Source organism: Lepidochelys kempii, chromosome 8 (genome assembly GCF_965140285.1).
Source record: "Lepidochelys kempii isolate rLepKem1 chromosome 8, rLepKem1.hap1, whole genome shotgun sequence".
Taxonomy (NCBI): Eukaryota; Metazoa; Chordata; order Testudines; family Cheloniidae; genus Lepidochelys; species Lepidochelys kempii.
Window position 1 is genome coordinate 83,665,708 of NC_136387.1, and position 27,663 is coordinate 83,693,370.

The 27,663-nt window shown below is 42.8% G+C and overlaps 1 protein-coding gene across 1 annotated transcript in view; it reads left to right on the top strand.

Annotated features, from left to right (window-relative positions):
- The window catches only part of PIGK (phosphatidylinositol glycan anchor biosynthesis class K), a 128,521-nt gene that overhangs the window by 81,397 nt on the left and 19,461 nt on the right, over positions 1 to 27,663 (top strand). Inside the window, exon 10 of the mRNA XM_073357296.1 lies at positions 12,171 to 12,246. Coding sequence (XP_073213397.1) covers positions 12,171 to 12,246 — 76 coding nt within the window. The remainder of the gene's footprint in view (positions 1 to 12,170; positions 12,247 to 27,663) is intronic.

Consider the following 27,663-nt stretch of genomic DNA (forward strand, 5'->3'; position numbering starts at 1 on the left):
ACTTACCTAAGACAAAATATGTTAGCACAAAGTGTTTTGCGCTGAAATATATTCTTAGATCCCCTGAATATTCATCTATCTAACTGCGAAAACGGATAGGGGTAAAGGAGAAGTTCTGTAAGGAATCTCTTTGAAACACTTACTTTACTTTTTTAATATTCCCCCATTTTAGTCAAATATAGTTGAGTGTATCTGTAGGTGAAACATTCACGTGCTGGAAAGATAAGAAAAGAGTTTGATTAGCACCCATTGTGGAGTTTAATTGTACTTTCTCCAGGGAGGAGTAATGCTTTCCATGGTTTGGTGCATTGCATGATGGTTGATGCTGTGTGATACTCTTACCATCTAAACCTATCCTGTTTAAGAACATGTAAAGCTAGGACTTGGCAGGTGGAGCAAGGAGATGGCATTAAACTAAGATTTAATTCTTAATTTTCTCTAGTCTCGATAGAGTACATAAATTTCTCAGTGGTCAGTTTTAAAAACTATTCATTCAAACCAGATATAGCCCATTTCATTCTCTCTTTAATGGGGAACCTAATAACTTTCTCTGATGTGGTGCATAAAGCACTGATATTTTGTTTTGTTTTTATTGCCAGATGCAAACTTGTTCATGTATTTATAGACAGTAAAGCTATTGGTGCCAGACAAGAATTTAAATTAATATTTTCACCCCCACTGTTTTCTCTTTCACTCTGGATATCTGTCTCAGGCCATTACTACTCTTTGCATCCTGCTACCACATAGTGACTTTGTTGTCACTTGCAGCATTTCTTCTGTTGTTCTGCTCTTATGCCTGGAACAGCTACTCAGTCAGTGTAGACCAACAAAGCTGGTGACTTTTAGCAAAGGAACAAATGTCTATCCTTGCTAGCCCACAATCTGCTAGGCGATTATTCAGTATTTTGCAGTCTCAAAGCAACCACATGTTCTGGCCTGTCCTGTTTACCAAGTCCCATCCTTTCCAACTCTTAAAAGATTCCTGAAAGCCCTCCTCTTTTGCAGGGAATCATATGAGCTATAGTGACCACATGTTGTTCTCAGTGTTATACCAGAATCTGGCCATACTCATGAGTATTAAAAATATGCCATCTCTTGGTGATAGGGATTTAGTTCTTTCTTTAGCACTTCCTTCCTATTGCAAAACAGCATGTGCCTTCATGACACTATGTAAATAACAAATCTGCTTCCTTACTAAATATCTTGACACATTTTACTAGATTACCTTCACTTTCTATGGCTTCTGCTCCCTTCCCCTTGTCTAAGAGCCATCACAGCGGCAATACAGAAGTTGCTTTCTGTAGCACGGCGAGAGTCACCGGTGTGGCGCCTCCTGCTGGTTGTTCTGGGAATTAGCTCTTTAGCCTTCAGAGCGCCCTCTGCAGGCCAGTGTCCCACTTGCCTCAGGCCACCATGTCCCTCCCGGACCCCAGTGCCCCTTTATCTTGGGTGCTGCCCCCTGGCAGTACACGCTGTCTCTGGGTCTCCCCACCCAGGGGAACCTCCAACCCTCTATCCCCACCTCGCCTCAGTCTATGGCTACTGCCAGTCACCCTCTAGCCCCCGCTCACTGAGGCAGACTGCAGTGTACAAGCCATTCATCATTGGCAAAGCGGGGTTTTAGCCTGCTGCCTTTGCCTAACCCCTGGGCTGCAGCCTCTGCAACCCCAGTACCTGGTTTGGCCTTTGACAAGGCCTGCAGCCTGGGGAGTTGCCAGGCGGGGCTCCTCTCAGCTTTCCCCAGCACGGCTCAGTTGCCTGCACCCTCAGCTCCCAGGCAGCTAGGTCTTTCTCCCTCTGAAGCTGGAGGGAGAGCGTGTCTAGCTCCTGGCTCATAGCCCTTTTATCAGGGCCAGCTGAGGTCTGATTGGGGCGTGGCCCTGCTGTGGCTTCTTCCCCAATCAGCCTAGCTTTTAGCCTGCAGCTCCAGCCCTCTCCCAGGGCTGGCTGTAACCCTTTCCAGACCAGAGAGCGGGTGACCACCCCACACACGGTCAAATGGAATGTTTTCAAGATATTCTTTTGATATTTCTTGCTATTTTCTAATTCTCCTCTGATTTCGTATCTCTCTCCCCTCTCCTTCATGAGAATCAAAATCTCCTTATGCTCTACATTACCAGATGTCAGGCATACTGGAATACTGTTTTTATATGTTAGTGTGCTAGCTTGTATTGACACTGTTGGCAGTAGTCTGCTGTCATGCTCAATTGGGACAGAAAGGCCTATTGCTTGTTGGAAAATTAATTAATTCAGAGTGTCTGTGTGTTGATAATAGAATTATTTTAAAAGAAGATAAAAGCACAAAGAAGCCTGCTTTAAAGTAAATTAGCTTTTAATTTTATAAAGATCCGAGTGTGAAATATAAATGAACTAAATGGTGAAGCTAGCAGATTTTGTGAAATTATAGTCCAAAAAATACATCAACTGTGATCCAGCACACTTCCATCAACTGAGAAGTCCCTGAGGGGCTCAATAAGATAAGTAGTTTTTCACAGCAGAGTCCAGTTATTTTTTTCCTGATGTCCATCTTCTCTCAGAATAGATGCATACCACCAGGCTCTGCTTTAGGGTGTTCTCCTGAGGAGGTACTAGTGCTAGCTTTCTTTGATCTCGCTGTGAAGAGGACAAGCGGAGTCAGGATGACCATGGTGGGAGGTGCTATTTCTTCTAACCTGGTCTTTTCTTCTACTTTGAAATGGAGAAGAGAAAGCAGGGCAGCCCTTGACCTTTCTTCCCTCTCCAATGAAGAAAAGCAGAAAAGAGCCAGCCTCTCCTATCATGCCTCTCCCATCCTCAGTGCTCATCCTCAGTGCCCTCCCTCAGAAAAGGAAAACCCTGCAGCTACGAAAGTGAAATAAGCTCTAATAGCGTAAAATACATTGACAGTGGTATAACTTAATCTGCACTAGGGCTTATACTATTATAACTGTATAAGTTAAAAAAGTGACTCCCCCAACTGACCTAGTTATACTGGTACAAGTTTTCTAGTGTACATCAGCCCATAGGTCTTTGAAACCTGTTCTGAACTGAACCCGGATAAAGACATGGTGTGAATGTTAAGTGAAGACACTAAATAAGGAAGTACTTTCCTATGATGATCGTGGTTGTTATTAATTAATTTATTATTTATATGTATTACCATAGTGCCTAGGAGCTTGTCAGAAGGTTGCACACTTTTTGAGTTAAGTGGAATGACACCCATAATAGACCTGCTTAATATCACAACATATACACAGCTCTCAACTGAGACCATAGCAGTAGCTCTGTCTTGGCTCCCTCAGAGCAGAGCCAAGGATGCAGATGTTATAATAAATGCATTAGAATGCCATTAGAAAAATAGGACTGCTCTGTAACAAACTATTTATCATGCTGAACACCTCTAAGGCTGATCAGAGGGGAAGGAAGCTGGAAGAAAAATGTCTAGAAAGGCTTTTGTAAAATCATACATACAAGCCCCTCCCTCCCCCAAAAGTGAGAGAGAAATCCATCCATCCTTGGGCCCATAACTTAGTTTTATTTCACTAACCTCCATGTTCCATAATTCACAAAGAGTTTATAAAAGCAAGCCCCCCCCCCCCCTTCTTGTCAGGAAAGATCTGTGAATATGGAGCCATAAGGGGCCCTCGTCTTAGTAAAGCCTCATGCATTTTACAAAATATTATACAGTAGGTTTACTGGTACAGTGTAGTATCATAAATAATGAAAATTGGACTGCACATGCCAAATGAGCAAAGTAAATTTGTTATGAACTTTCTAAATGGTTTTATTCACTAACTTGCTAATTCTCAAAATGTGTTGATTCACAGTGGTTATTCTCAGATCAGTTATTAGCGTAAGTTAGTGAAGTTCTGCTTTACTAAAATGTGTCTTTGGAGATTTTTTCAAACAGGAGTATCAACATTTTGGTTGCTGCAACTTCCTTCAAGATCAGAGAACCTTTACTTTTATCCAGTTTATATAAAAGCATGCAAAAAACAGAAGCTCACATGATTAAGAAGTCTCATCTATAGGAGAGAAATAGCAAAGTTCTTGTGTAGTCCTGATGGCTAGGTATAACATGGTACAGCATACGCGTGTACTAGAAAGCCCAAAGAGGGACACACACAACCAAAAACCTGATTTGGTTTCCTGAGGACTGCACTTAGCCCTGTTTTGTCAGACGAATCAATTTTCCACCACAACCCAACCCTCTCTTGCCCTGTGGACATGAGAGAGTAAGAGATTGGATGCACAAGTAGTTTGAGATTTTCACTTTGTGGATTTGGTTCTCCACGCCATAGAGGACTCTTGGCTATATGCCCACTCATAGTCTCTACTGAGACTTGATCTGAACTATGACAGCATCTCACTTCCTGCTGCACACCTTGCAAGAACTTGCAGGATCAAAGCCATAGTTGTTATAAGTGAACCCCATGCCAACCCCATCCCCACTGAGGTATAAAGAACAGCAGTGCCATAAAATATATCCACAGTTGTCAAAGGGTATGAAAAGCAGGGATTCTAGGGCAGTTACCTTAGTTTGTAGCAGAGATATTAACAGTTTCTGTGCAGTTCCAATCAAATGGTATTGTCTCAGCCAGGCAGAGTTCAGGGATGCTGTACAGCTGCTGATGGATAACTAGAGGTTTTTTTTCTCAGTTGTACAATTCTCTGCACTCTGGTTGTGGATATCAGATTTGCATAATCACTGTATGGTTATTTCTTAATAACTATAACGGATGCAGATCCTTATGTCCTAGTGGGCTAATAATGACAGCTAGCCAATCAGAGTACAGAGATTTGCATAATCAGTGGAGTTATTTCTGAAAAATCACACAGTGATTATGCATATTACTCTGACTACTCCAATTCTTCTGCCCTGATTGGCTTTTGTACTAAGAATTTGTTGCAGCAAACAGCCCCCAAGAGACTACCTCAGTCTTTCCCTCCAGCTGAAACAGGAAAATTCCAAAATGTACATAGGGGCAAGAAGAAGAAGGGGCTGGGCAGGGGGTGCAGGCAGAAGAAGATGGGGTGGTTCACACTGCTGAATAGAGAGATGTTCAAAAAAACCCTTTTAAATTTGTTTTCCTTTTCTTATTATTGCCTGTCCTCATCCTTCCCTGCCTACAGGTTAATTTGTTTCCAGAATAATTGTCAGAATTATGTTTACATAGGGCCATGGAAGAACAAGGCCATATTTTTGGTACTAATGTTTAATACAATGATATAGTGATACTCCTCTCCTACAAGCATGCCTAACTCAATCTTAAACTGAATGTTCTGTTCAAAGGGATGGTTAAAACGAGGAACAGTTCTATATTGAACCATGGGGTGAGCTGTTCATTGTGGCTCCCAAAAGACAACCAGCACCTTGAGTTTTGCTGGTAACCAGCCAGTGATATGCTTTCACAATTCTTCCCTACTCAGAGGGATAGGCAGCTGCATTCTGCACTAGATGAAGAGACTGAGCAGCCTAGGTGGTTAGTCCCAGACGCACCATATTTCCAACCAAAGAAGTAACCAAAGCACTGGTGACCTTTTGACACGGTCTTTTGACACGGTCTCCCACAGTATTCTTGTCAGCAAGTTAAAGAAGTATGGGCTGGATGAATGCACTATAAGGTGGGTAGAAAGTTGGCTAGATTGTCAGGCTCAACGGGTAGTGATCAATGGCTCCATGTCTAGTTGGCAGCCGGTGTCAAGTGGAGTGCCCCAGGGGTCGGCCCTGGGGCCGGTTTTGTTCAATATCTTCATAAATGATCTGGAGGATGGTGTGGACTGCACCCTCAGCAAAATTGCAGATGATACTAAACTGGGAGGAGTGGTAGATATGGTGGAGGGCAGGGATAGGATACAGAGGGACCTAGACAAATTGGGGGATTGGGCCAAAAGAAATCTGATGAGGTTGAATAAGGATAAGTGCAGGGTCCTGCACTTAGGACGGAAGAACCCAATGCACAGCTACAGACTAGGGACCGAATGGCTAGGCAGCAGTTCTGCGGAAAAGGACCTAGGGGTGACAGTGGAAGAGAAGCTGGATATGAGTCAGCAGTGTGCCCTTGTTGCCAAAAGGCCAATGGCATTTTGGGATGTATAAGTAGGGGCATAGTGAGCAGATCGAGGGACGTGATCATCCCCCTCTATTCGACATTGGTGAGGCCTCATCTGGAGTACTGTGTCCAGTTTTGGGCCCCTCACTACAAGAAGGATGTGGATAAATTGGAGAGAGTCCAGCGAAGGGCAACAAAAATGATTAGGGGGTCTGGAACACATGACTTATGAGGAGAGGCTGAGGGAACTGGGATTGTTTAGTCTGCGGAAGAGAAGAATGAGGGGGGATTTGATAGCTGCTTTCAACTACCTGAAAGGGGGTTCCAAAGAGGATGGCTCTAGACTGTTCTCAGTGGTGGAAGAGGACAGGACAAGGAGTAATGGTCTCAAGTTGCAGTGGGGGAGGTTTAGGTTGGATATTAGGAAAAACTTTTTCACTAGGAGGGTGGTGAAACACTGGAATGTGTTGCCTAGGGAGGTGGTGGAATCTCCTTCCTTAGAAGTTTTTAAGGTCAGGCTTGACAAAGCCCTGGCTGGGATGATTTAATTGGGGATGGGTCCTGCTTTTGAGCAGGGGGTTGGACTAGATGACCTCCTGAGGTCCCTTCCAACCCTGATATTCTATGATTCTATGACCTATAGCAGGTGCTGTACAGGAGACGAAAGAGCTCAATTTTCTGGTCAGCTGAAGATGAGAGTATTTCTGGCCATTGTTGGTAGCTGGGGATCCAGGAGCAGAGAGCTGTCTAGTGAGGCTCCAAGATTGAAATCCACTTTGAAAGTGTACATAAGTGTAAACATTGGAGCAGGTTTAGATCAATGAGTTCCTCAGAATGGTTTTCCCTACTAATCAGCTTCACCTTTTTCTTTCCTAGAGAGATCTTATGCTAACTGGATCTCTTTCTGGGTCATCTCTCTCTGTCTGTCACTATGAGAGCAAGGAAACTGCTCTATCTGGGTTTAATGACAAGGAAACCTAGTGTACAGTGTCAGCAGCATATCAACAGGGTAGCCAGCTGAAGGTCTTACTCCAATTCAGAGTGGACAAGTGGTTGCATTGTTAAACTCGCCACCGCAGCTGGCACTGATTGGCATTTTTGGCAGAGAAGGGAAGGAGAATGATTTATCCTCTTGCCTGTGGTGGTGTCACATTTGAGTTTCCTTAGCCCTGGTCTACACTAGGAGTTGAGGTCGAATTTAGCAGCATTAAATTGATTTAACCCTGCACCTGTCCACACGACGAAGCCCTTTTTTTCGATTTAAAGGGCTCTTAAAATCGATTTCCTTACTCCATCCCCGACAAGGGGATTAGCGCTGAAATCGGCGGGTCGAATTTAGGGTACTGTGGATGAATTAGATGGTATTGACCTCCGGGAGCTATCCCAGAGAGCTCCATTGTGACCGCTCTGGACAGCACTCTCAACACAGATGCACTGGACAGGTAGACAAGAAAAGGCCCGCGAACTTTTGAATTTCAATTTCCTGTTTGGCCAGCGTGGCAAGCTGCAGGTGAGTGCAGAGCTCGTCAGCAGAGATGACCATGATGGAGTCCCAGAATCGCAAAAGAGCTCCAGCATGGACTGAACGGGAGGTACGGGATCTGATCACTGTATGCGGAGAGGAATCCATGCTATCAGAACTATGTTCCAGTTTTTGAAATGCCAAACATTTGTCAAAATCTCCCAGGGCATGAAGGACAGAGGCCATAACAGGGTCCCGAAGCAGTGCCGTGTGAAACTTAAGGAGCTGAGGCAAGCCTACCAGAAAACCAGAGAGGCAAACGGCCGCACCGGGTCAGAGCCCCAAACATGCCGCTTCTATGATGAGCTGCATGTCATTTTAGGGGGTTCAGCCACCACTACCCTAGCCGTGTTGTTTGACTCCTTCAATGGAGATGGAGGCAACACGGAAGCAGGTTTTGGGGACGAGTAAGATAGCTCACAGCAAGCAAGCGGAGAAACCGCTTTTCCCGACAGCCAGGAACTGTTTCTCACCCTGGACCTGGAGCCAGTACCCCCCGAACCCACCCAAGGCTGCCTCCTGGACCCGCCAGGCGGAGAAGGGACCTCTGGTGAGTGTACCTTTTAAAATGCTATACATGGTTTAAAAGCAAGCATGTGAAAGGATTAATTTGCCCTGGCATTTGCAGCTCTTTTGGATGTACTCCCAAAGCCTTTGCAAAAGGTTTCTGGGGAGGGCAGCCTTATTCCGTCCACCATGGTAGGACATTTTACCACTCCAGGCCAGTAGCATGTACTCGGGAATCATTGTAGAACAAAGCATTGCAGTGTATGTTTGCTGGCGTTCAAACAACATCCGTTCTTTATCTCTCTGTATTATCCTCAGGAGAGTGATATCATTCATGGTCACCTGGTTGAAATAGGGTGCTTTTCTTAAGGGGACATTCAGAGGTGCCTGTTCCTGCTGGGCTGTTTGCCTGTGACTGAACAGAAATGTTCCCCGCTGTTAGCCACAGGGAGGGGGCAGGGGTGAGAGGCTAGCCACGCGGTGAGGGGGAGTCAAAAGATTAGAAGGCGAAAAAAACGCACTCGCAATGAAATGTTCTCTGAACTCATGCTGTCCTCCCACACTGACAGAGCACAGACGAATGCATGGAGGCAGACAATGTCAGAGTGCAGGAAAGCACAAAATGACCGGGAGGAGAGGTGGCGGGCTGAAGAGAGTAAGTGGCAGGCTGAAGAGAGGGCTGAAGCTGAAAGGTGGCGGCAGCATGATGAGAGGAGGCAGGATTCAATGTTGAGGCTGCTAGAGGATCAAACTAATATGCTCCAGCATATGGTTGAGCTGCAGGAAAGGCAGCAGGAAAACAGACCGCCGCTACAGCCCCTGTGTAACCAACCGCCCTCCTCCCCAAGTTCCATAGACTCCTCACCCAGACGCCCAAGAATGTGGTGGGGGGGCCTCCGGCCACTCCACTCCAGAGGATTGCCCAAGCAACAGAAGGCTGGCATTCAATAAGTTTTAAAGTTTTAAACTTTTAAAGTGCTGTGTGGCCTAGTCCTTCCCTCCTCCACCACCCCTCCCAGTGCTTCTCTCCTCCACCACCCCTCCCAGGCTACCTTGGCAGTTATCCCCTTATTTGTGTGATGAATTAATAAAGAATGCATGAATGTGAAGCAACAGTGACTTTATTGCCTCTGCAAGCGGTGATCGAAGGGAGGAGGGGAGGGTGGTTAGCTTACAGGGAAGTAGAGTAAACCAAGGGGCAGGGGGTTTCATCAAGAAGAAACAAACAGAACTTTCACACCGTAGCCTGGCCAGTCATGAAACTGGTTTTCAAAGCTTCTCTGATGTGCACCACACCCTCCTGTGCTCTTCTAACCACCCTGGTGTCTGGCTGCATGTAACCAGCGGCCAGGCGATTTGCCTCAACCTCCCACCCCACCATAAACGTCTCCCCGTTACACTCACAGATATTGTGGAGCGCACAGCAAGCAGTAATAACAGTGGGAATATTGGTTTCGCTGAGGTCTAACGAGTCAGTAAACTGCGCCAGCGCGCTTTTAAACGTTGAAATGCACATTCTACCACCATTCTGCTTGCTCAGTCAGTAGTTGAACAGCTCCTGACTACTGTCCAGGCTGCCTATGTATGGCTTCATGAGCTATGGCATTAAGGGGTAGGCTGGGTCCCCAAGGATAATAGGCATTTCAACATCCCCAATGGTTATTTTCTGGTCTGGGAATAAAGTCCCTTCCTGCAGCTTTTGAAACAGACCACAGTTCCTGAAGATGCGAGCGTCATGTACCTTTCCCAGCCATCCCACGTTGATGTTGGTGAAATGTCCCTTGTGATCCACCAGTGCTTGCAGCACTGTTGAAAAGTACCCCTTGCGGTTTATGTACTCGCCAGCTTCATGCTCCGGTGCCAAGATAGGGATATGGGTTCCGTCTATGGCCCCACCACAGTTAGGGAATCCCATTGCAGCAAAGCCATCCACTTTGACCTACACATTTCCCAGGGTCACTACCCTTGATATCATCAGATCTTTGATTGCGTAGGCTACTTGCATCACAGCAGGCCCCACAGTAGATTTGCCCACTCCAAATTGATTCCCGACTGACCGGTAGCTGTCTGGCATTGCAAGCTTCCACAGGGCTATTGCCACTCGCTTCTCAACTGTGAAGGCTGCTGTCATCTTGGTATTCATGTGCTTCAGGGCAGGGGAAAGCAAGTCACAAAGTTCCATGAAAGTGCCCTTATGCATGCGAAAGTTTCACAGCCACTGGGAATCGTCCCAGAGCCGCAACACTATGCGGTCCCACCAGTCCGTGCTTGTTTTCCGGGCCCAGAATCGGCGTTCCACCGCATGAACCTGCCCCATTAGCACCATGATGCCTGCATTGCCAGGGACCGTGCTTTGAGAGAACTCTGCGTCCGTGTCCCCATCACTCTTGTCACCGTGCTGACGTCACCTACTCGCCCGGTTTCACTTTGCCAGGTTCTGGTGCTGCATATACTGCTGGATAATGTGCGTGATGTTTAATGTGCTCCTAATTGCCAAAGTGATCTGAGCGGGCTCCATGCTTGCCGTGGTATGGCGTCTGCACAGAAAAAAGGTGCGGAACAATTGTCTGCTGTTGCTCTGATGGAGAGGGGGCGACTGATGACATGGCTTACAGGGCTGGCTTTCAGGGAATTAAAATCAACAAAGGAGGTGGCTTTACACCAAGGAGAAACAAAAACAACTGTCACACAGAGTGGCCCCCTCAAGGATTGAACTCAAACCCCTGGGTTTAGCAGGCCAGTGCTCAACCCACTAAGCTATCCCTCTCTCTGGTATTTCAGGCAGGACTGAATCTCCATTAAAGTTTTCAAGGTGCCCCTGACAGACCTCACCAAAACAATTGTCGGCTGTTGATTTCACAGAGGGAGGGAGGGGGGGGAGCAAATGAATACAAAACAAATCTGGTCTATTTCTTGTTTTGGTCCATTCCATCTATTTTTTACATCTTTGGCTGGCAGCAGATGGTGCAATAGGACTGCTAGCCATCCTCATCTCCTGGCTGCTCGGCAGAAGATGGTGCAATAGGACTGCCTGCAGGACTAAAGAGAATGACCTGGTCGAGTCACTCCTAATTTAGTCCCTGCGCCTATGTCTGCCCAGGCGCTCCTGACCGACCTTACCGAGGCGGCCGGGAGCACCTTGGACATGATGACGATGGTTTTCAGGCCTATTGCACCGTCTGCTGCCACAAGGCAATGGGTTGCTGCTGCTGCGTAGCAATGCAGTACTGCGTCTGCCAGCACCCAGGAGACATACGGTGACCGTGAGCTGAGCAGACTCCATGCTTGCCGTGGTATGGTGTCTGCACAGGTAACTCAGGAAAAAAGGCGTGAAACGATTGTCTGCCGTTGCTTTCACGGAGGGAGGGCCTGATAACATGTACCCAGAACCACCCGCAACAACGTTTTTTGCCCCATCAGGCATTGGGATCTCAACCCAGAATTCCAATGGGTGGTGGAGACTGTGGGACCTGTGGAATAGCTACCCACAGTGCAACACTCGAAGTCGACGCTAGTCTCGGTACTGTGGAAGCACTCCGCCGAGTTAATGCACTTAGAGCATTTTGTGTGGGGGGACACACAATCGACTATATAAAAATGATTTCTAAAAAACGGACTTCTATAAATGCGACCTAATTTTGTAGTGTAGACATACCCCTAGTGGGGCCATATGGAGAAGCTTGCACTGTCATTGCCAGTGCTGCACCTGTTCTGTAAACAAACAACTTCATTCTCCAGGGAGGTCAGGCAAGCATCTTTCACCGGAACTGAATTCACTTAAAACAAAATTAAAAGGTTTTCTCAGGTTTCTGCCTGCTGGTTTTAAACTTTCTAGATATTTGAATTATTCCAGTGAAAAACAGCAGCCATGATTAACACACAAGTTTTATTTACACTAACTTGTCTTATTATTTTCTCTCGCTTTTAAAAACTATTTTAAGGTGGGGATTTACTTTTCTGATTGTAATGAAGCAAAACATTGTTCCCTCTAGATGTAACATTTCAAACAGTATTCGGTAGTAACATCGTTTTTTGTTTTTAATTCCAAGAGTTTGTTTTTTGTAATAATTGTAAGAAAATTTAGTAATATGAACTTCATTTATTTTCAGGGTTCCAGATGATGAGATGGCAACAGAACCACTAAAATATGCCGAACAGCTTCCTGTAGCTCAGATAATACACCAGGTATGCCTTTCCATTACAAGTATTTGCTTTCAGAATACGCAAGATTCATAATCTTTAAAATGTAATACTTTTGTTAGGTTTTACAGAATCAATATGCTTATGCTAGAGGCACAGACAAACTTTAGATGACAGCTGTTAAATCATAAAAGTCTTATTCAAAGCACAGCAATTAAAGGCTATTTGCACTATGACACAAGAATTCTGACTTCAGTGGTGACACAGGGTGCAGTTAAAAATTTTGTAATTTTTTTCCCTAAAAAACAGAAATAGATTTCTTCCAACTTGCATCTTGACCCGAATCACAACATGCCTGCTCTCTTTGAAAAAGCAGCTAAATTACAATACCATTATCACCGTTTATTTGTAATGAAGAGTTGAACAGGGAAAACAATTTCCTTTCCCAATATAATTCTGAATGAGGTCTGAGTAACATTTCCATTTCCAACAGCGGTGCCATCATACTTTCTGTTCCTTGCACAGCATAGCTGGTATCACAGCAAAAAGCACTGTTGGTAGAGTTTTGCCTTAGGTATTTCATTCTAGTTGTGGCTGTAATTAACTGCTGTCCCATTGGGCCAGATGTTAATATTGTCTAGATGGCAGATTATCTACAGCTCTGGCCTTCAGACACAATTGACTTTGAACCATGATAGATCAACAAGAGAAAATGGAAATCCACCAAATGTCAAAGTTGCTGAGAGTATCCTATGAGTATTTATTAATTGTTGTTGTTGTTGTAGATCTTTTCAAATATCTTTGTCAATCAGAGGGTTTCTTTGCAGTTGAATTGCTTGCTGCAGGCAATGCCAGTTTTAGCTTAAAGGAAACATGGGTTTTATTTTAAAACTTTCAAGCGTACAGGCATTTTCTGCAAGATGTAAACACAAGGGATTTTAATTTTTTTTTGGCTGAAATCTGCACCTCCGGGAAGAATATCTGATGTGTTCAGAACATTGGAGATTGGAAATCAGGACCAGTTTGTATGTCAGGAATTCCCTGGTGTTGTCAGAGCTTCAGATGACCCAACAGCCTTCAAATGTCACATTTAAAATTCTGTCTTCATGCCTGACTCTCAGCATAAATGAATTAAACAACAGAGCAGGCAGCAAGTCAATATGTTCTTAACAGCAAGAGTGAGGAGTGAAACAATTTGTGGGTGGTTTGGAATAGGTAAATAGGAATTGCACTGATTGGTTTACCTAGAGGAAAATCTGAAACAGGAAAGAGAATTAACCTTTAAGAAGGCTTACCAAATGAAATGTCACAGTAATATTTTTACAGCATAAAGAAATTAATAACCATAGATAGTTCATTTGGCTATTGTGTGATGTCTTGCAATGGAATACTGCGTTGTGGGAAGGCAGAAATATGTTTTCATATACTTTATCTCCTTGCTATAACAGAAGCTTACCAATAGTGTAGGACCAGATCCTAGTCTTCATCTGGTGAAAAGCAGCTACACAGACCCAGTTACATAGAGATTTCCCTGGCATAGGATGATGTAAAACTCTATGCCAACCCCTTGGAAGCCCTTATCTAGGGAGTATGTGAGGAGGCAGAATGCCCTGGCAATCCCTGCTCCTGGAGTAGCCCCTTCGGGTAGGGCGGTCATTACCAAAGGTGGAATTTAGAGCAACCCTGAAACTGCTCTACATTACACTGGATGTCCATCTCTTAAAGTAGCTGCTTTCACATTCTTATCAGTTTCTTCATAAATGTAAATAACTGAATGTTCATAAATATAACTTTGTCACACAAGGCACTATTTTTGGAGAAAAGGAAAAGCAGCATATACTCTATGTGAAACATCCCCAATCATTAACATTTACTTTCTTTTGCCTGTATCTTAATTATTTGGAATAGCCTAATAGATAGCTGGCAACTATATTCAAATGGTACCATAAGTTTGTTGGTATTCTGGGTACCACCAAGTGTCTATCACTGTTTCTTGAGGTCCTTAAACATTATCTCTAATACTTTCTCCAGTTTTTAAACCACTGTAACATGGTAGCCATTAAAAACCTTCTCTTTGATTTCTCATTTCTTTGCTCTATGAGAAAAATTCAGGTACAGTACATCTTGAATTGCTTATTACATATGAATTGCATCAAAAGGAAACATTGCACCCAATCTTGATTTCAACACAGCATTTCTTTTGTATTAGTAGTAATCTGTTACCATATTCGTATAAAAATGGAACAACCACCACATAGAGTTTAGCAATTCTAAATTGAAGAATTATATCAACCTCAATACATTAGCGCACAATTAATTTAAAAATACAGACACACAAAGAAATGAAAGGATAAAAACCAAAGGGAGTATTAATATTAAAATATAAACCACCAATTTTCTGAATATAGAGCAAATCAGATATACACAAAAAAGGAAGATAATTGCTTTACCAGTCTAAAACAAACACACAAACATTAGATTTAAAGATATTTTAAGTAATTGGAAAAGGAAGAACCTGGACAGGCATTAATGTAAAATGTAAATCAGCTATAAAACAAGCATTTACATGAAATGGACACACAATCTGGTTTTAAAATATTACAATACTAGGTAGAAGGAGCTGTGGCAGCCAACTGGTTGACAGCCTGTACAGAATGAATTGCCAAGACGTTGGAAATCAACATGACGGCTCTTTGATTCTTAAAATATCCTGTAAGTAGCATGAAGTAATCATGTACTCTTGAACAAAAATATTTAAATTAAGTTTTAAAATAGCTTAGTCAAGCTTAACGTGAATACTACAGAAGACATCCTAAAAATTTGAGGGTTTTTTTTTTTTGTACACTAATATATGCAGACAAATTTGGATTGAGTTTATGTATAAAAAGGCAAAAAAGTTAGGAGGTATTTCAGTTCTGGTTTTTTGTTTTGTTTTTTTGTTTTTTAATTCTTTTTTTATTTTGTTCTAGTGAGAGAGTGGAGAAAAATGTTAACTTAAGTCATATTTGGAAGAAAAAGCAGTATGTTGGAAGATTCTATTTTTGTTCATCATATACAAAACATTCATTCGTACGGCTTCAATTCAGCAAGGTATTTAAGCATGTGCCTAGCTTCAGTGGAGCTTCTCATGCACTTAAATATAGGCAATGCTTATACACCTTGCTTAATCAGGGCTTAGAATATTGATGACATTTGAACTATCCTCATATGATGTAACCCAGTAACTTTACAGATATTTTACTTATGAAAGGGATGTTTCAATGAAAAGTGTCCAATCTCATAATTTTGTTATAACATGAGGGGGAAAGGAGTCCGGGAGAGCTGGCTGTATTTTAAAGAATCCTTACTGAGGTTGCAGGAACAAACCATCCCGATGTGTAGAAAGAATAGTAAATATGCAGGCGACCAGCTTGGCTTAACAGTGAAATCCTTGCTGATCTTGAACACAAAACAGAAGCTTACAAGAAGTGGAAGATTGGACAAATGACCAAGGAGGAGTATAAATATATTGCTCAGGTGTGCAGGAGTGAAATGAGGAAGGCCAGATCACATTTGGAGTTGCAGCTAGCAAGAGATGTTAAGAGTAATAAGAAGGGTTTCTTCAGGTATGTTAGCAACAAGAAGAAAGCCAAGGAAAGTGTGGGCCCCTTACTGAATGAGGGAGGCAACCGAGTGACAGAGGATGTGGAAAAAGCTAATGTACTCAATGCTTTTTTGCCTCTGTCTTCACGAACAAGGTCAGCTCCCAGACTGCTGCACTGGGCAGCATAGCATGGGGAGGAGGTGACCAGCCCTCTGTGGAGAAAGAAGTGGTTCGGGACTATTTAGAAAAGCTGGATGAGCACAAGTCCATGGGGTCGGATGCACTGCATCTGAGAGTGCTAAAGGAGTTGGTGGATGTGATTGCAGAGCCATTGGCTATTATCTTTGAAAACTCATGGTGATCAGGGGAGCTCCCGGAAGACTGGAGAAAGGCTAATGTAGTGCCCATCTTTAAAAAGGGGAAGAAGGAGGATCCAGGGAACTACAGGCCAGTCAGCCTCACCTCAGTCCCTGGAAAAATCATGGAGCAGGTCCTAAGGAATTAATTCTGAAGCACTTAGAGGAGAGGACATTGATCAGGAACAGTCAGCATGGATTCACCAAGGGCAAGTCATGCCTGACTAATCTAATTGCCTTCTATGGTGAGATAACTGGCTCTGTGGATGAGGGGAAAGCGGTGGACGTGTTGTTCCTTGTCTTTAGCAAAGCTTTTGACACGGTCTCCCACAGTATTCTTGCCAGTAAGTTAAAGAAGTATGGGCTGGATGAATGGACTATAAGGTGGATAGAAAGCTGGCTAGATCATTGGGCTCAACGGGTAGTGATCAATGGCTCCATGTCTAGTTGGCAGCTGGTATCAAGTGGAGTGCCCCCAGGGTCAGTCCTGGGGCCAGTTTTGTTCAGTGTCTTCATTAATGATCTGGAGTATGGCGTGGACTGCACCCTCAGCAAGTTTTCAGATGACACTAAACTGGGAGGAGTGGTAGGAATAGGATACAGAGGGGCCTAGAAAAATTAGAGGATTAGGCCAAAAGAAATCTGATGAGGTTCAACAAGGACAAGTGCAGAGTCCTGCACTTAGGGTGGAAGAATCCCATCCACCAATATAGACTAGGGACCGAATGGCTAGGCAGCAGTTCTGCGGAAAAGGACCTAGGGGTTACAGCAGATGAGAAACTGGATATGAGTCAACAGTGTGCCCTTGTTGCCAAGAAGGCTAACAGCATTTGTATTAGTAGGGGCATTGCCAGCAGATAGAGGGACATGATCATTCCCCTCTATTCGACATTGGTGAGGCCTCATCTGGAGTACTGTGTCCAGTTTTGGGCCCCACACTACAAGAAGGATGTGGAAAAATTGGAAAGAGTCCAGTGGAGGGCAACAAAAATGATTAGAGGGCCAGAGCACATGACTTATGAGGAGAACCTGAGGGAACTGGGATTGTTTAGTCTGCAGAAGAGAAGAACGAGGGGGGATTTGATAGCTGCTTTCAGCTACCTGAAGGTGGGTTCCAAAGAGGATGGATCTAGACAGTTCTCAGTGGTACCCGATGACAGAACAAGGAGTAATGGTCTCAAGTTGCAGTGGGGGAGGTTTAGGTTGGATGTTAGGAAAATACTTTTTCACTAGGAGGGTGGTGAAGCACTGGAATCGGTTACCTAGGGAGGTGGTGGAATCTCCTTCCTTAGAGGTTTTCAAGATCAGGCTTGACAAAGCCCTGGCTGGGATGATTTAGTTGGGGATTTGTCCTGCTTTGAGCAGGGGGTTGGACTAGATGACCACCTGAGGTCCTTTCCAACCCTGGTATTCTATGATTCTATGAAAGCTTAATCAAACGGTAACTTGAGGCCAGAATCAAATTGGATGCTTCTCTCTTCCAATCCTTTGTTAAATGCTGATCATATTAAGTGAAAACACTTTAGCATTTTGGAACAGTACAATAGTTTAGATTTTTGTTTGTAATAGTAACTTTACAGTTCAGTACAGCTTGTCAGTCTGCTCTAAGGCTGGGGGTGGGAGGCCCCCACTAGCAGTGCAACCTAGAATGCTCTGCATTTACTTCTGAAGGGTTGAACATTCCTATATGTACTCTCCTTGTCTGGTGAAAAAACACATTGCTACTGGGAACTAGTAAATGAACATCCTAATGTATCTAGTATCCCTTTGTTGCTTTTTTTAGTACTTAAACTTAGCAAATAAATTACTGTTTCATTTCCCCAAAGAACTGTTTGATCCCAATTTGAGAACAGAAACCTTCAAAATTAGCAACTAAAAAAATTGCTTTTCTAGAAATAATTGTTAAGGGAAAAAATTTATGACGGTAATCCCAAGGGATTTCTATATTAAATTAGTCCTCTAGTGTAAATGTGCCTTTGAATTGCTCAACAAGAACTTGCTTTTGCCACTGAGGTTCCAGTTCAGCAAAGCTTTTAAGCACTAGATTAATTTTAAGCATGTGAGTAGTTGGGGCTACTTCCATTAGTTAAATGTTTTGTTGTATTAGGGTCTTAATTCACAGTTTTGACTGTCCCATCCAATCCATAGCTGGAAGGATGAGGACTGCGACATGGGGAATCAAATGAAAAATTAAAGGAAGAAAATGGATAAGGGGTTTTCAGAGCTGTAAAAGGGGAGCAGAAAGACCAAGGTCGTGGTTGGAGCAGTTAGTGATTGTCAAAGGTAATTAACTGCTCAGCACAGTAGTTCCACAGTTAACCTTGCAACTAAGGGTTCTCATTTTCATCTCTGGTTTCAGCCCTTATCTCATTTTGTCCCCCAAACTCCCCCCATCTCTCGTTTGTTTATTCTCAGGACCTGATTCCAATCTCTCTAGTTTTACAGTGCCATGTAAATTCATTCATTTTCAGTGAAGTTATTCCTGTTCTTTGTTGATTTAGCTGGGAGAAGAATCATGCCCACAAGTATAGAGAAGAGATTTGTGAAATTTGAAGGAAAACACTGAAACCATGTTCGTATGTCAAACAAGTAAAATGTACAGGGTTCAGGTTTCTAAAATGCTCTATTTTTGCTGTTCTTTGTGGGGGCCTATAACACAGAAATACTTTAAAAAACAGCAACAACAAAACCCCCAAACAATCCAATGCACAGAAGCCAGTACTGCTCCTGGTAAGGGCTTTCAAAATGTAGTCCAGTAACTATAACTGAAAGCTGACCATGAGGATGGTTCCTTGCACCTCCGGTGCATGCTACTTTGGCAGGGCTCCAACAATGAGAGCCTGTTCCTGTCAGCAGGGATCTTCACTCTCTCCTGTCTTGGCTCAGAATGGAATCTTTGCCCTCTGCACCTACCCCAAGACATTTCCTTGAATCTAGTATTTTACAAACAGCAATTCTGGGAGAAGCTGTCAGCACCCAAGGACTTGAGCTGTTGTTTCTCCTGGCTACCTCCATGAGGAAGGGATGCATGTCTCTTGTAGGCACTCATAGAAGGAGGATCTATGGAGATATTCTTTCCCTGCTTTTTTCACCCAGATGAGAGGTTGGGGAAGTGGCTATCACCATGCTTGTGGGTTCAAGGCAACAAGTACAAGCTGCCACTTCGATATGAAACAATCTTGGTGTGGCCCCCTTACCAACATATGGAGCTGACGTTCATGTGCCACTTCACTGGTGAAATCTTCACACCAACCCAGCCCATAGGCAGAATATTTTTATCCACACACACCCCATCTCATTTGCAAGGGAGACAGGTGGTGACATTTCTCCTTAAAACGATGGCATGTCAGCTCCAAGCAGCACCAGAACTACACATTGAGGTATCAGCTCTAGCATATTTATAATACAATCTTTTTAAATTAGTTGCTTTTAATAGTTTATTTAAAACCGTCCTTTGCTGAGAAACGTCTGATTTCATAGCTCTTTGGATTGGTTGACTCATAGGGAAGTAGGGGATGATGGGAGTCATCTTTGGATGAATGAACTAATACTTGCCACTATAATCTTGTTAAAATTTGCTGAACTTATCTGTTGGGAAACCTGTGTGAGCAATACAATCCAGTGAAGAGATACCCCCTTGGAGGAATAATGCAGAAGAAACAGATGACTTCAAATATAATTGCATTTTACAGTTACTTAACAGACATTAATTTGCAATTAAACTATTCAGTTTTTCTTCCATAGTCTAAATTTGAAATTAAAATTTTGAGTTTGACTTAAAAAATGGTATTTTCTATGGAAAATACTTGCAGTTCCTTCCTGCTTCGTTAAACAGTGATAAACAGATGGGTCAGAATTCATTTGTTTACATGTTATTACGTTCATCTCCTTTTAATTGGTTGAAAGTAAAATGGTGATTAGCACTGTGTAAATTTTATTCAGCTTTTATAAAATGAGTTAAGGGTGTTTAAAATTTTAATCAGGCACATAAAACGCTTAGTCAGAGAACAAAGGCAATACAGGTTTTAGTTTAGGTGCAGACACTGATATTCTTGGATTAGAACAATTTATCTGGAGATAAAAATACATTGATGAATGAAACTCATATTGAAGATTTTACTTTATTTTCAAACGTATAGGACACAATTTTCAAAAGCAACCAGTGATTTTTTTGAGTGCTCAACTTGAGATGTAAAAGCGTGTTTAGGAATTGCTACACAGCTACTCTCTGAAAATTAATCTCCTTTAAGGTGGGCATCCTAAATTACTGTGTGTTTGTATACAACATACACATATTCTACATATAGGATGTATTCCCTCTGCCTAGTGATGCCATGAGTCAGAATCACCAGGCAAGTGGTCAAGAAGAAAAGTCCTGCATTTCTCCATCTCTCACTAGGAATTCTGGCAGTGGAGCTCCTCCTCCTCTTCAGCAGGTTTGATCAACAGCAGCTGTGTGTTTGCTCAGCTGTCTCCTTTAGTGCTGCCATCTCCTATGACTGCAAGAGAGTAGATGGAAGGCAATCAGTGGCCATGTCAGTGCTTCTGTACACCTTCGACTAGATGTGGAAAACCATGATGCTTGGTGATGGTCGTCAAAATGTGTGGGCTCCCTTTCCTCCAGTGATTGAATTTAAGCCAATGTTCTCAAGGTTAGGGATGTTGGTTACTTTTGTATGCTGTGGTAAAATGCAGTATATTGTGCTCATTGTTCTACCTTTTCAGTCTCTAGGATTTGCGGGGTCTGTTAATGCTGAAGAAAGCTCAGAAATGGACACACTGAGTGTCATTTTCACTGTGTGTGTGCGTGCGTGCGCACGCGCACATGCTGGGTTCCATCTCCTTTTCACTTTGTAAGTACAAATACTTGTAGTTGAGCACAGTTTAAACTTGTGTTTTGTTTGTCTGTACTTGTAAACTGGGCAAAAGGAGACAAATGGAATCCTGTATGGATGTTACCCAGTAAACGACAGCTCTGAAAGTCCCTTTCCTAAGATCTAGCTGCTGTGCTGTGAATCTAGTTTCTTTCACAACTAGGCTTATGTGGGAATTGTTGGGCTTTCTATAGCTTCTGCTTTTCATGCCCTGCAGCCTCACAATACCCCGTGGGCAAGGATAGCTACTTCTGTACCCAAGAGAAGTAAAACAAACATTCTGTCAATAGGACCAAATGCTGGTGTAGGTTATTGCCAACTTCCTCAACGTGAATGGACATAGAGCACTGAAGAGAGATGCTACCAATATTGTATGCATGCATGAGCAAATTCCTGGCTGCTATTTGCTCATCTGGCCACTCCAAAAGAAATGTGGATGAACTCCAAGGTTAAGGATGATCAACAAATTATGATGGGAATACTGTCTTACTGCCCCAAAACTGGAAGATAATCCTCATGTTCACATGCTCATGCTTGCTTTATAAAGTCAAAAGAATGATTGATTGCCATGATAACTTCCACGAAGTTATACAAAGCTAGCTGAGACAAACAGTGCCATCATCTATTTCTCTGGCTTTCACTTCAAGAAGTCATTTAAAAATATTACAACCCCAAATGCTGATTTGCTTGTAGTTGAATGACAGAACCTATAATGCCAGGCGTAACATTTTAAATTAATGTTCATCTTTTCAATTACCATCGAATCTCACTGGCTTGCACTTTCCTAATATGTAAAAACGAGGTTGGTCCTTGCCATTTCTCATGCAAAGGTTAAATAGCAGAATGCTCTAACAGGCCTCATATTAATCAAAGTTGTAACATTAATGTACTACAGTATTTCCCACAATGCTTTGAAGTATTATCATAAAGAATTAAAATTAAACCACATTTGTCTAATAAACAAAGTACACTGTTTGGATGTGTTATCCTTTTCGGATACTCACTAATTCACAACATTGTGTGTGAATTAGTGATGTTCTACTCCATTATAGTGCATAGTTGACTTTTTTCAAAATGATCTTTCTATTTAAGGAATAAATGAAACTACAGAAACCTTTGGATAATATCAATCAGTACTTCATAATTTTGACCCATCTCATACATTCAGAAGAAATTTAAGAGACAAAATAAGTGCAGCACTTCCATAACAGTTATCTAGCAGATTTTTGGCATTGCCAGCAGTGTGGTGGAACTGCTTTGCATTGTACTACTAGTGGATTCTGCCTGTAAAGCTGGCATAAATGGGCGTGAGAGGATTACCCCAGTATAAGGGGAATCCTCCAGTGGCATAGAACAGGTATAGTGGTTCCTATACCACACCCTTCCTTTCTTCTTTAGCAAAGAAGGAATTAGGGGGAGTTTTAGCCATGACCCACCCAGGATTTGTGCTGTGTGATCTTCCACCACAGTCAAGGATCTAGTTCTTCAGCTCTATTTCATCAAGTCAAAATACCAGGGAGAAATTCTGTTCCTAATCTTCACGATGCTGTAAGGATAAGTAGACACCTGGAATCTTCATTGACTTAAGCTTTTTCTTTTTAAACACTGCTTCCTGAATCCTAGAAATTTAGCAGTCATTATGGGGAACTTTATTTTTGGGGCATAGATTACTAATGCATTCATGCTATGGAAATTCCTTCTGTCTGTATATCCCACATTCTCTGCTGGAGCCACAAAGGCAGCATTAGCACTTTTTGTTAATCTCTGAACATCAGGAAGACACTGAATGTAATATTACAAATTTTGTAGTGTGGTAGAATGTACTGAATAACTAAATGCATTGCAGGGCAGCTTGCATAAGGTACCCAGCAGTCATTGTTTTTCAGTTTCCCTGCTTGGGGTTCTGGTTTTTGGTACCAAGAAATGCCTCGGTCACCAGGCTTCAAGTCCTGTTTTTTTTATCCAAGCTAATGCCTTTGAGTGGTCCTGCACTCCAGCTGTTTAAAGTGCCTGGGTGAATCTCTCATATCAAATTGGTAAGGACTTCAAGTCTAGGACCAGAAAAAGAGAGGCCAGGCTGAGTTTCTTTTAACGGAAGCTGTGCTGAGACCACCATCGTAGCCTTCCCACACAGGGAGAACAACCACTTCATCGACAGTGAGAAGTGCTCTGCTAACATTGGCAGAGAGGCCTGGCACCGGTCACAATCTCTGGTGCAGAGGAAGAAGCATAAGGCTTGTAAGGAAAAGGCTGGAAGAGGAAGATCTCTAGGTCCTAAACCACACCACGAAGGGGGATAGAGGATTGAGTAGAGTACATCCTAAATCTAAGCACTCATCCAGATTATCAGCTAAGGAGGGCACTGTTGACTCCAGCACTGGGACAGGCACAAGTCTGATACCTGGAGGAGCACCTGCAACTTCTGCGGTTCTGTTGTCTTCAGTTACTCACCAAACAGCAGCCATTCCATTACCAACTATGGCAGAGGTGTTTGCGGCAACAAAGGACTTGTTGTCTTTGTCAGTGTTGGTTTCCCCAGCAGTGCAGGAAATCGCTCCCATTGTATCATCAGAGCTCACTGAATCAGTTCAATCACTGCCGTGCCCAGTTCTGTGTCAGCTGCTCATTTCTCAGAGCTCTCATCCTACAGTACTGTCAAGGGGAAAACTGGTAATGATGGCCAGGAGGGGTCCATTCATCCCAGCTCTGCCAAGAGGCAATCTGACTCTGGGATTTCTGCATTGCCAATTCAATCAACCTCACAACCTCTTTGGCTATGTCTATACTAGAGACCTTGCAGCAGCACAGCTGTACTGATGCAGCTGCATCGCTGTAAGATCTCTCGTGTACCCTCTCTTTGCGGACGGGTGAGCTCTCCCATGGACATAAGGAAATCACCCCCAAAGACCGGCTGTAGCTTGGCTTCGGCTGCACTGGTTCTCCACTCTCCTCTCCCTTTCATAAAAGCTGCAGTTTTGTTTCTGTTGGACTCAGACCTAATTTCTCAAGACTCTATTTGCCTACCCCACTCAAACTTGCAGGCGCTTCATTTAACAGCCTGGATGCTCCATGGCTAGACCCTCGTGAAGAGTCTTGTTCAAAAGAGGTTGTGAGGTTGTGCTTTTAAATACTAGGAAGTCACCTACTAGATCTACTTACTTGGTGAAATGGAAGCAATTCTCTATCTGGTCGCAATAATCTGAAGTCTTACCGACACATTCTTCAATCCATTTTATCTTGGAATTTCTCTTATACCTAAAACAATAAGGGTTGGCTGTTATCTGCTAGGAGGACTTTGATAGAACTATCTCAGCTTTCCACCCTCAGGTCGATAATCACTCTGTATTTTCTAATAAGATGTCAGTTATATTTTTGAAAGGCCTGGAGTGGTTATATCCTCACATATAAGTTTCTGTTCCCCTGTGGGACTTGAACTTGACATTGTTAGAGCTTGGGCCTTCCTTTGAGCTTTTAGCTACCTGCTCCTTATTACATCTTTTAATGAAGGTACTATTTTTGGTGGCCATCATTTCTGTTAGGAGAGTAGGTGAACTATGTGCACTAATGTCTGGCCCTCTCTCTCTAACTTTCTTTAAACATAAGGTTCACCTACGTCCACATCCAGTTTGTTTCAAAAGTGCTGCCTAACTTCCATATTAACCAAGTTATTTACTTATTGTCATTCTTCCCAAAGCCTAACTCGAATAAAGATGAGGAGAGGCTGCACACACTAGACATCAGAAAAGTGTGAGCTTTCTATCTCAACAGGTCCAAGCAGCTACGCTTGTCTTCCTAGATGTTCGTGGAAATCATAGGCAGGATAAAAGGGCTCCCAGTCTCTTCTCAGAGGATTTCGTCTTGGATAGTCTCCTTTATTCACTTGTGCAAAGTTTTGGCTAGTGTTACTCCCCCAAGCAGAGTGACAGTACATCCGACGAGATGGCAAGTGGTTTCTGCGGCCTTTCTGGCTCAAGTGCCTATTATAGATATTTGTGGAGCAGCAACCTGATCTTCGATGCACACATTTCCATGTGCCATCACTCAGCATTGTAAAAATGTCAGATTTGGGGGAGCTCTTCTCCAGTCCTTGTTCAGATCGACTTCTATCCTGCCTCCTGATTTCATGGCTTATGAGTCACCAAGAGTGGAATGCACATGTGCAATCACTCAAAGAAGAAAAAAAGTTACTAGCTTGTTCTGTAACTGTTGTGGTTTGAGATGTGCTGTACACATTCATTCTATGACCTTCCCTTCTACCCCTCTGCATCTGACTTTCTGGCAAGAAGAAACAGAGGGGATCAGTGTTGCTGCTCCCTTTATGTCTATTAACTAGAGTGCGCGGCAGTAGAGGGTGCTCAATCTGATCTCCTGGGCATCTCTGAGGGAAAAAGTTTCTGACAACTGTGAGCAGCGTGCGCATGCAGTAAGAGTGCAATGGACATGTGCAACAGTTATGGAACAGGTTAGTAACTGGGTTTTTTTAATTTCTTTTTGGTTTTAAAAGATGACCTCCAGTTGAGCCAATCAGACACTTCAAGATCCTCTGCGTGCAAAACATTCAACACAGTTTGATCTTCAAACATCTTTATTTTGGTTTAGGGATGGAAAATACAACAAACGTCTTTAAATAGTATTGTTTATAATCTGATCACATTAATGGCTTTAGAACTGTATTATTTTTACTGTGCCATGGATGTACTTAGGAGCTTTACAAACCAAAAAGACAGGCCCTTGCCCCAAAGAGCTTATAGTCTAAAGTAGACCTGACACAGGAAGTTGACAGTAAAAGGTGCGGTGTGAAGGACATGGATAACAGTGAGATGCTTTCATAGATTTTAAGGCCAGAAGGGACCATTTTGATGATCTAGTCTCACCTGCTTCAGAACACAGGCCATGAATCTGTTTTAACATTCTCCCCTTTTTTGTTAATATATTAAAATTAGGGAGCAAGGTCAGGACGAGGGTTGGGATGTAGGTAAATGATAAAATAGTAAGTTTTCTAAGAGGGATTTGAAGGGGGGCAGAGTACTATCACATAGGTCATGCCGAGGAAGACGTTCCAGGCATCCCAGGTGGCAGGAGAAAAACTGATCATTCCTTGAGATAGAAAACCAGAACGGAAGCAAGAGGAGTTGCTGAGTGTATGTTGCAAGCAAGCAGTTGGAGCTTTATAGACAAAAATAAATGCCAGCCTTTAAAATAGCTTAGTTTTACAGGCAGTTAGTTACTCCCACTGGTTTCTCACATGATTGTGTGAAAATTTTGTGTTCAATATGTTTTAAATACAGAGTATTCACTTTGGAAGGAGAAGACTTGGACTATTAGAGACATCCCCATTTGATGTGATTAACGCATGGAAGAAGAGGTTTTAAATGCAAAAATACTGTGATTACTGCAATGCCATGCAATTTCATAATTGTTTTTATGGTGCTGCTACTGTAAGTGATCAGTTGATCTGTCTGTGAATTTATATAGCTTCATTGTTTTATAAGTGAGCACTAAATATGTTGATTATCATTGCATAAAGTTATCCATAGAGGCTCTCCTAGTCGCAGAGGTTCCCAAAATTCCCTTATTGTGTATACCTTCCAGATCTACCAGCTGCTCGCGTACCCCTACCAAAATACAGGTTTTATATTTTAACCCTTTTAATGCCGAAGCATTGTACAAAATGTACAAATTATAATACACATTAACACATAATATATAGGAGTATAATGATAATACATATCATTTACGGTTTTAGTTTTAATGTATGCTTACGTTTGATCAACTTAAACAATGGTTTAATAGTACTATGCACCATTAATGTGACGGAGGAGGTTCGAGCACAGGCGCATAATGTTTGGAGTGATAGAAAGGTGATAGTTTGAGTTGTAAGTTGTTTTCAACACAAAGGCACTGTCGATACTCTGATTTCATTTCAGTGAGTGATGAAATCCACTTTCACTCAGGTAAGTTGTAACAAATGGTATCAAAATCTTGACACTCTGTCTGACAATTCAGGGAACTCTGCTCACATTTGGGTCCAAAACTCAGCCAATGGCTTTTGTTGGAACTCATTCTTGAGTCTACCATCAATTGAGATGTCCAGGAGATTCTCTTGTTCTTTTATTGACAAGTCTTGTGGCATGGGCAATACAGAAAAATTTGTGAAAGGGTAGTGGACTCATCTGTTTGCGTTGAGGGAAAGTACTCATGTAATTGCCTCACTAGTTCAGTGAGATGTTGCTTGATGTCACCTTTAACACTGTTCTGCAACTGTAGTTCCTTCGTTGTCAGGAATTCATGCATGTTTGGGAAAATTTCAGTGTTGTTTTCCTCCACACAGCGAGCCCTTTTTATCATTGACTCAATTTTGTCCTGGATATTGAAGATGGTTGTATTCAGCCCATAAATTCCTAGACTTAGCTCATTCAGGAGAGAGAATATATCTGACAAGTAGCCCAGACTGTGTCCTGCAGACAGTAAGAGAGTGGGAATGGGTAGTCTGTAAAGAATACCTTGACCTCGGAGTGAAGTTCAAAGAAACGTGGCAAGAGCTAGCCCCTTGATAGCCATTGAACATCTGTGTGGAGCAATAGATTTACATGCTCGCTTCCCATCTCATTACATAGAGCGGCAAAGATTCTGGAATTCAAGAGTCGAG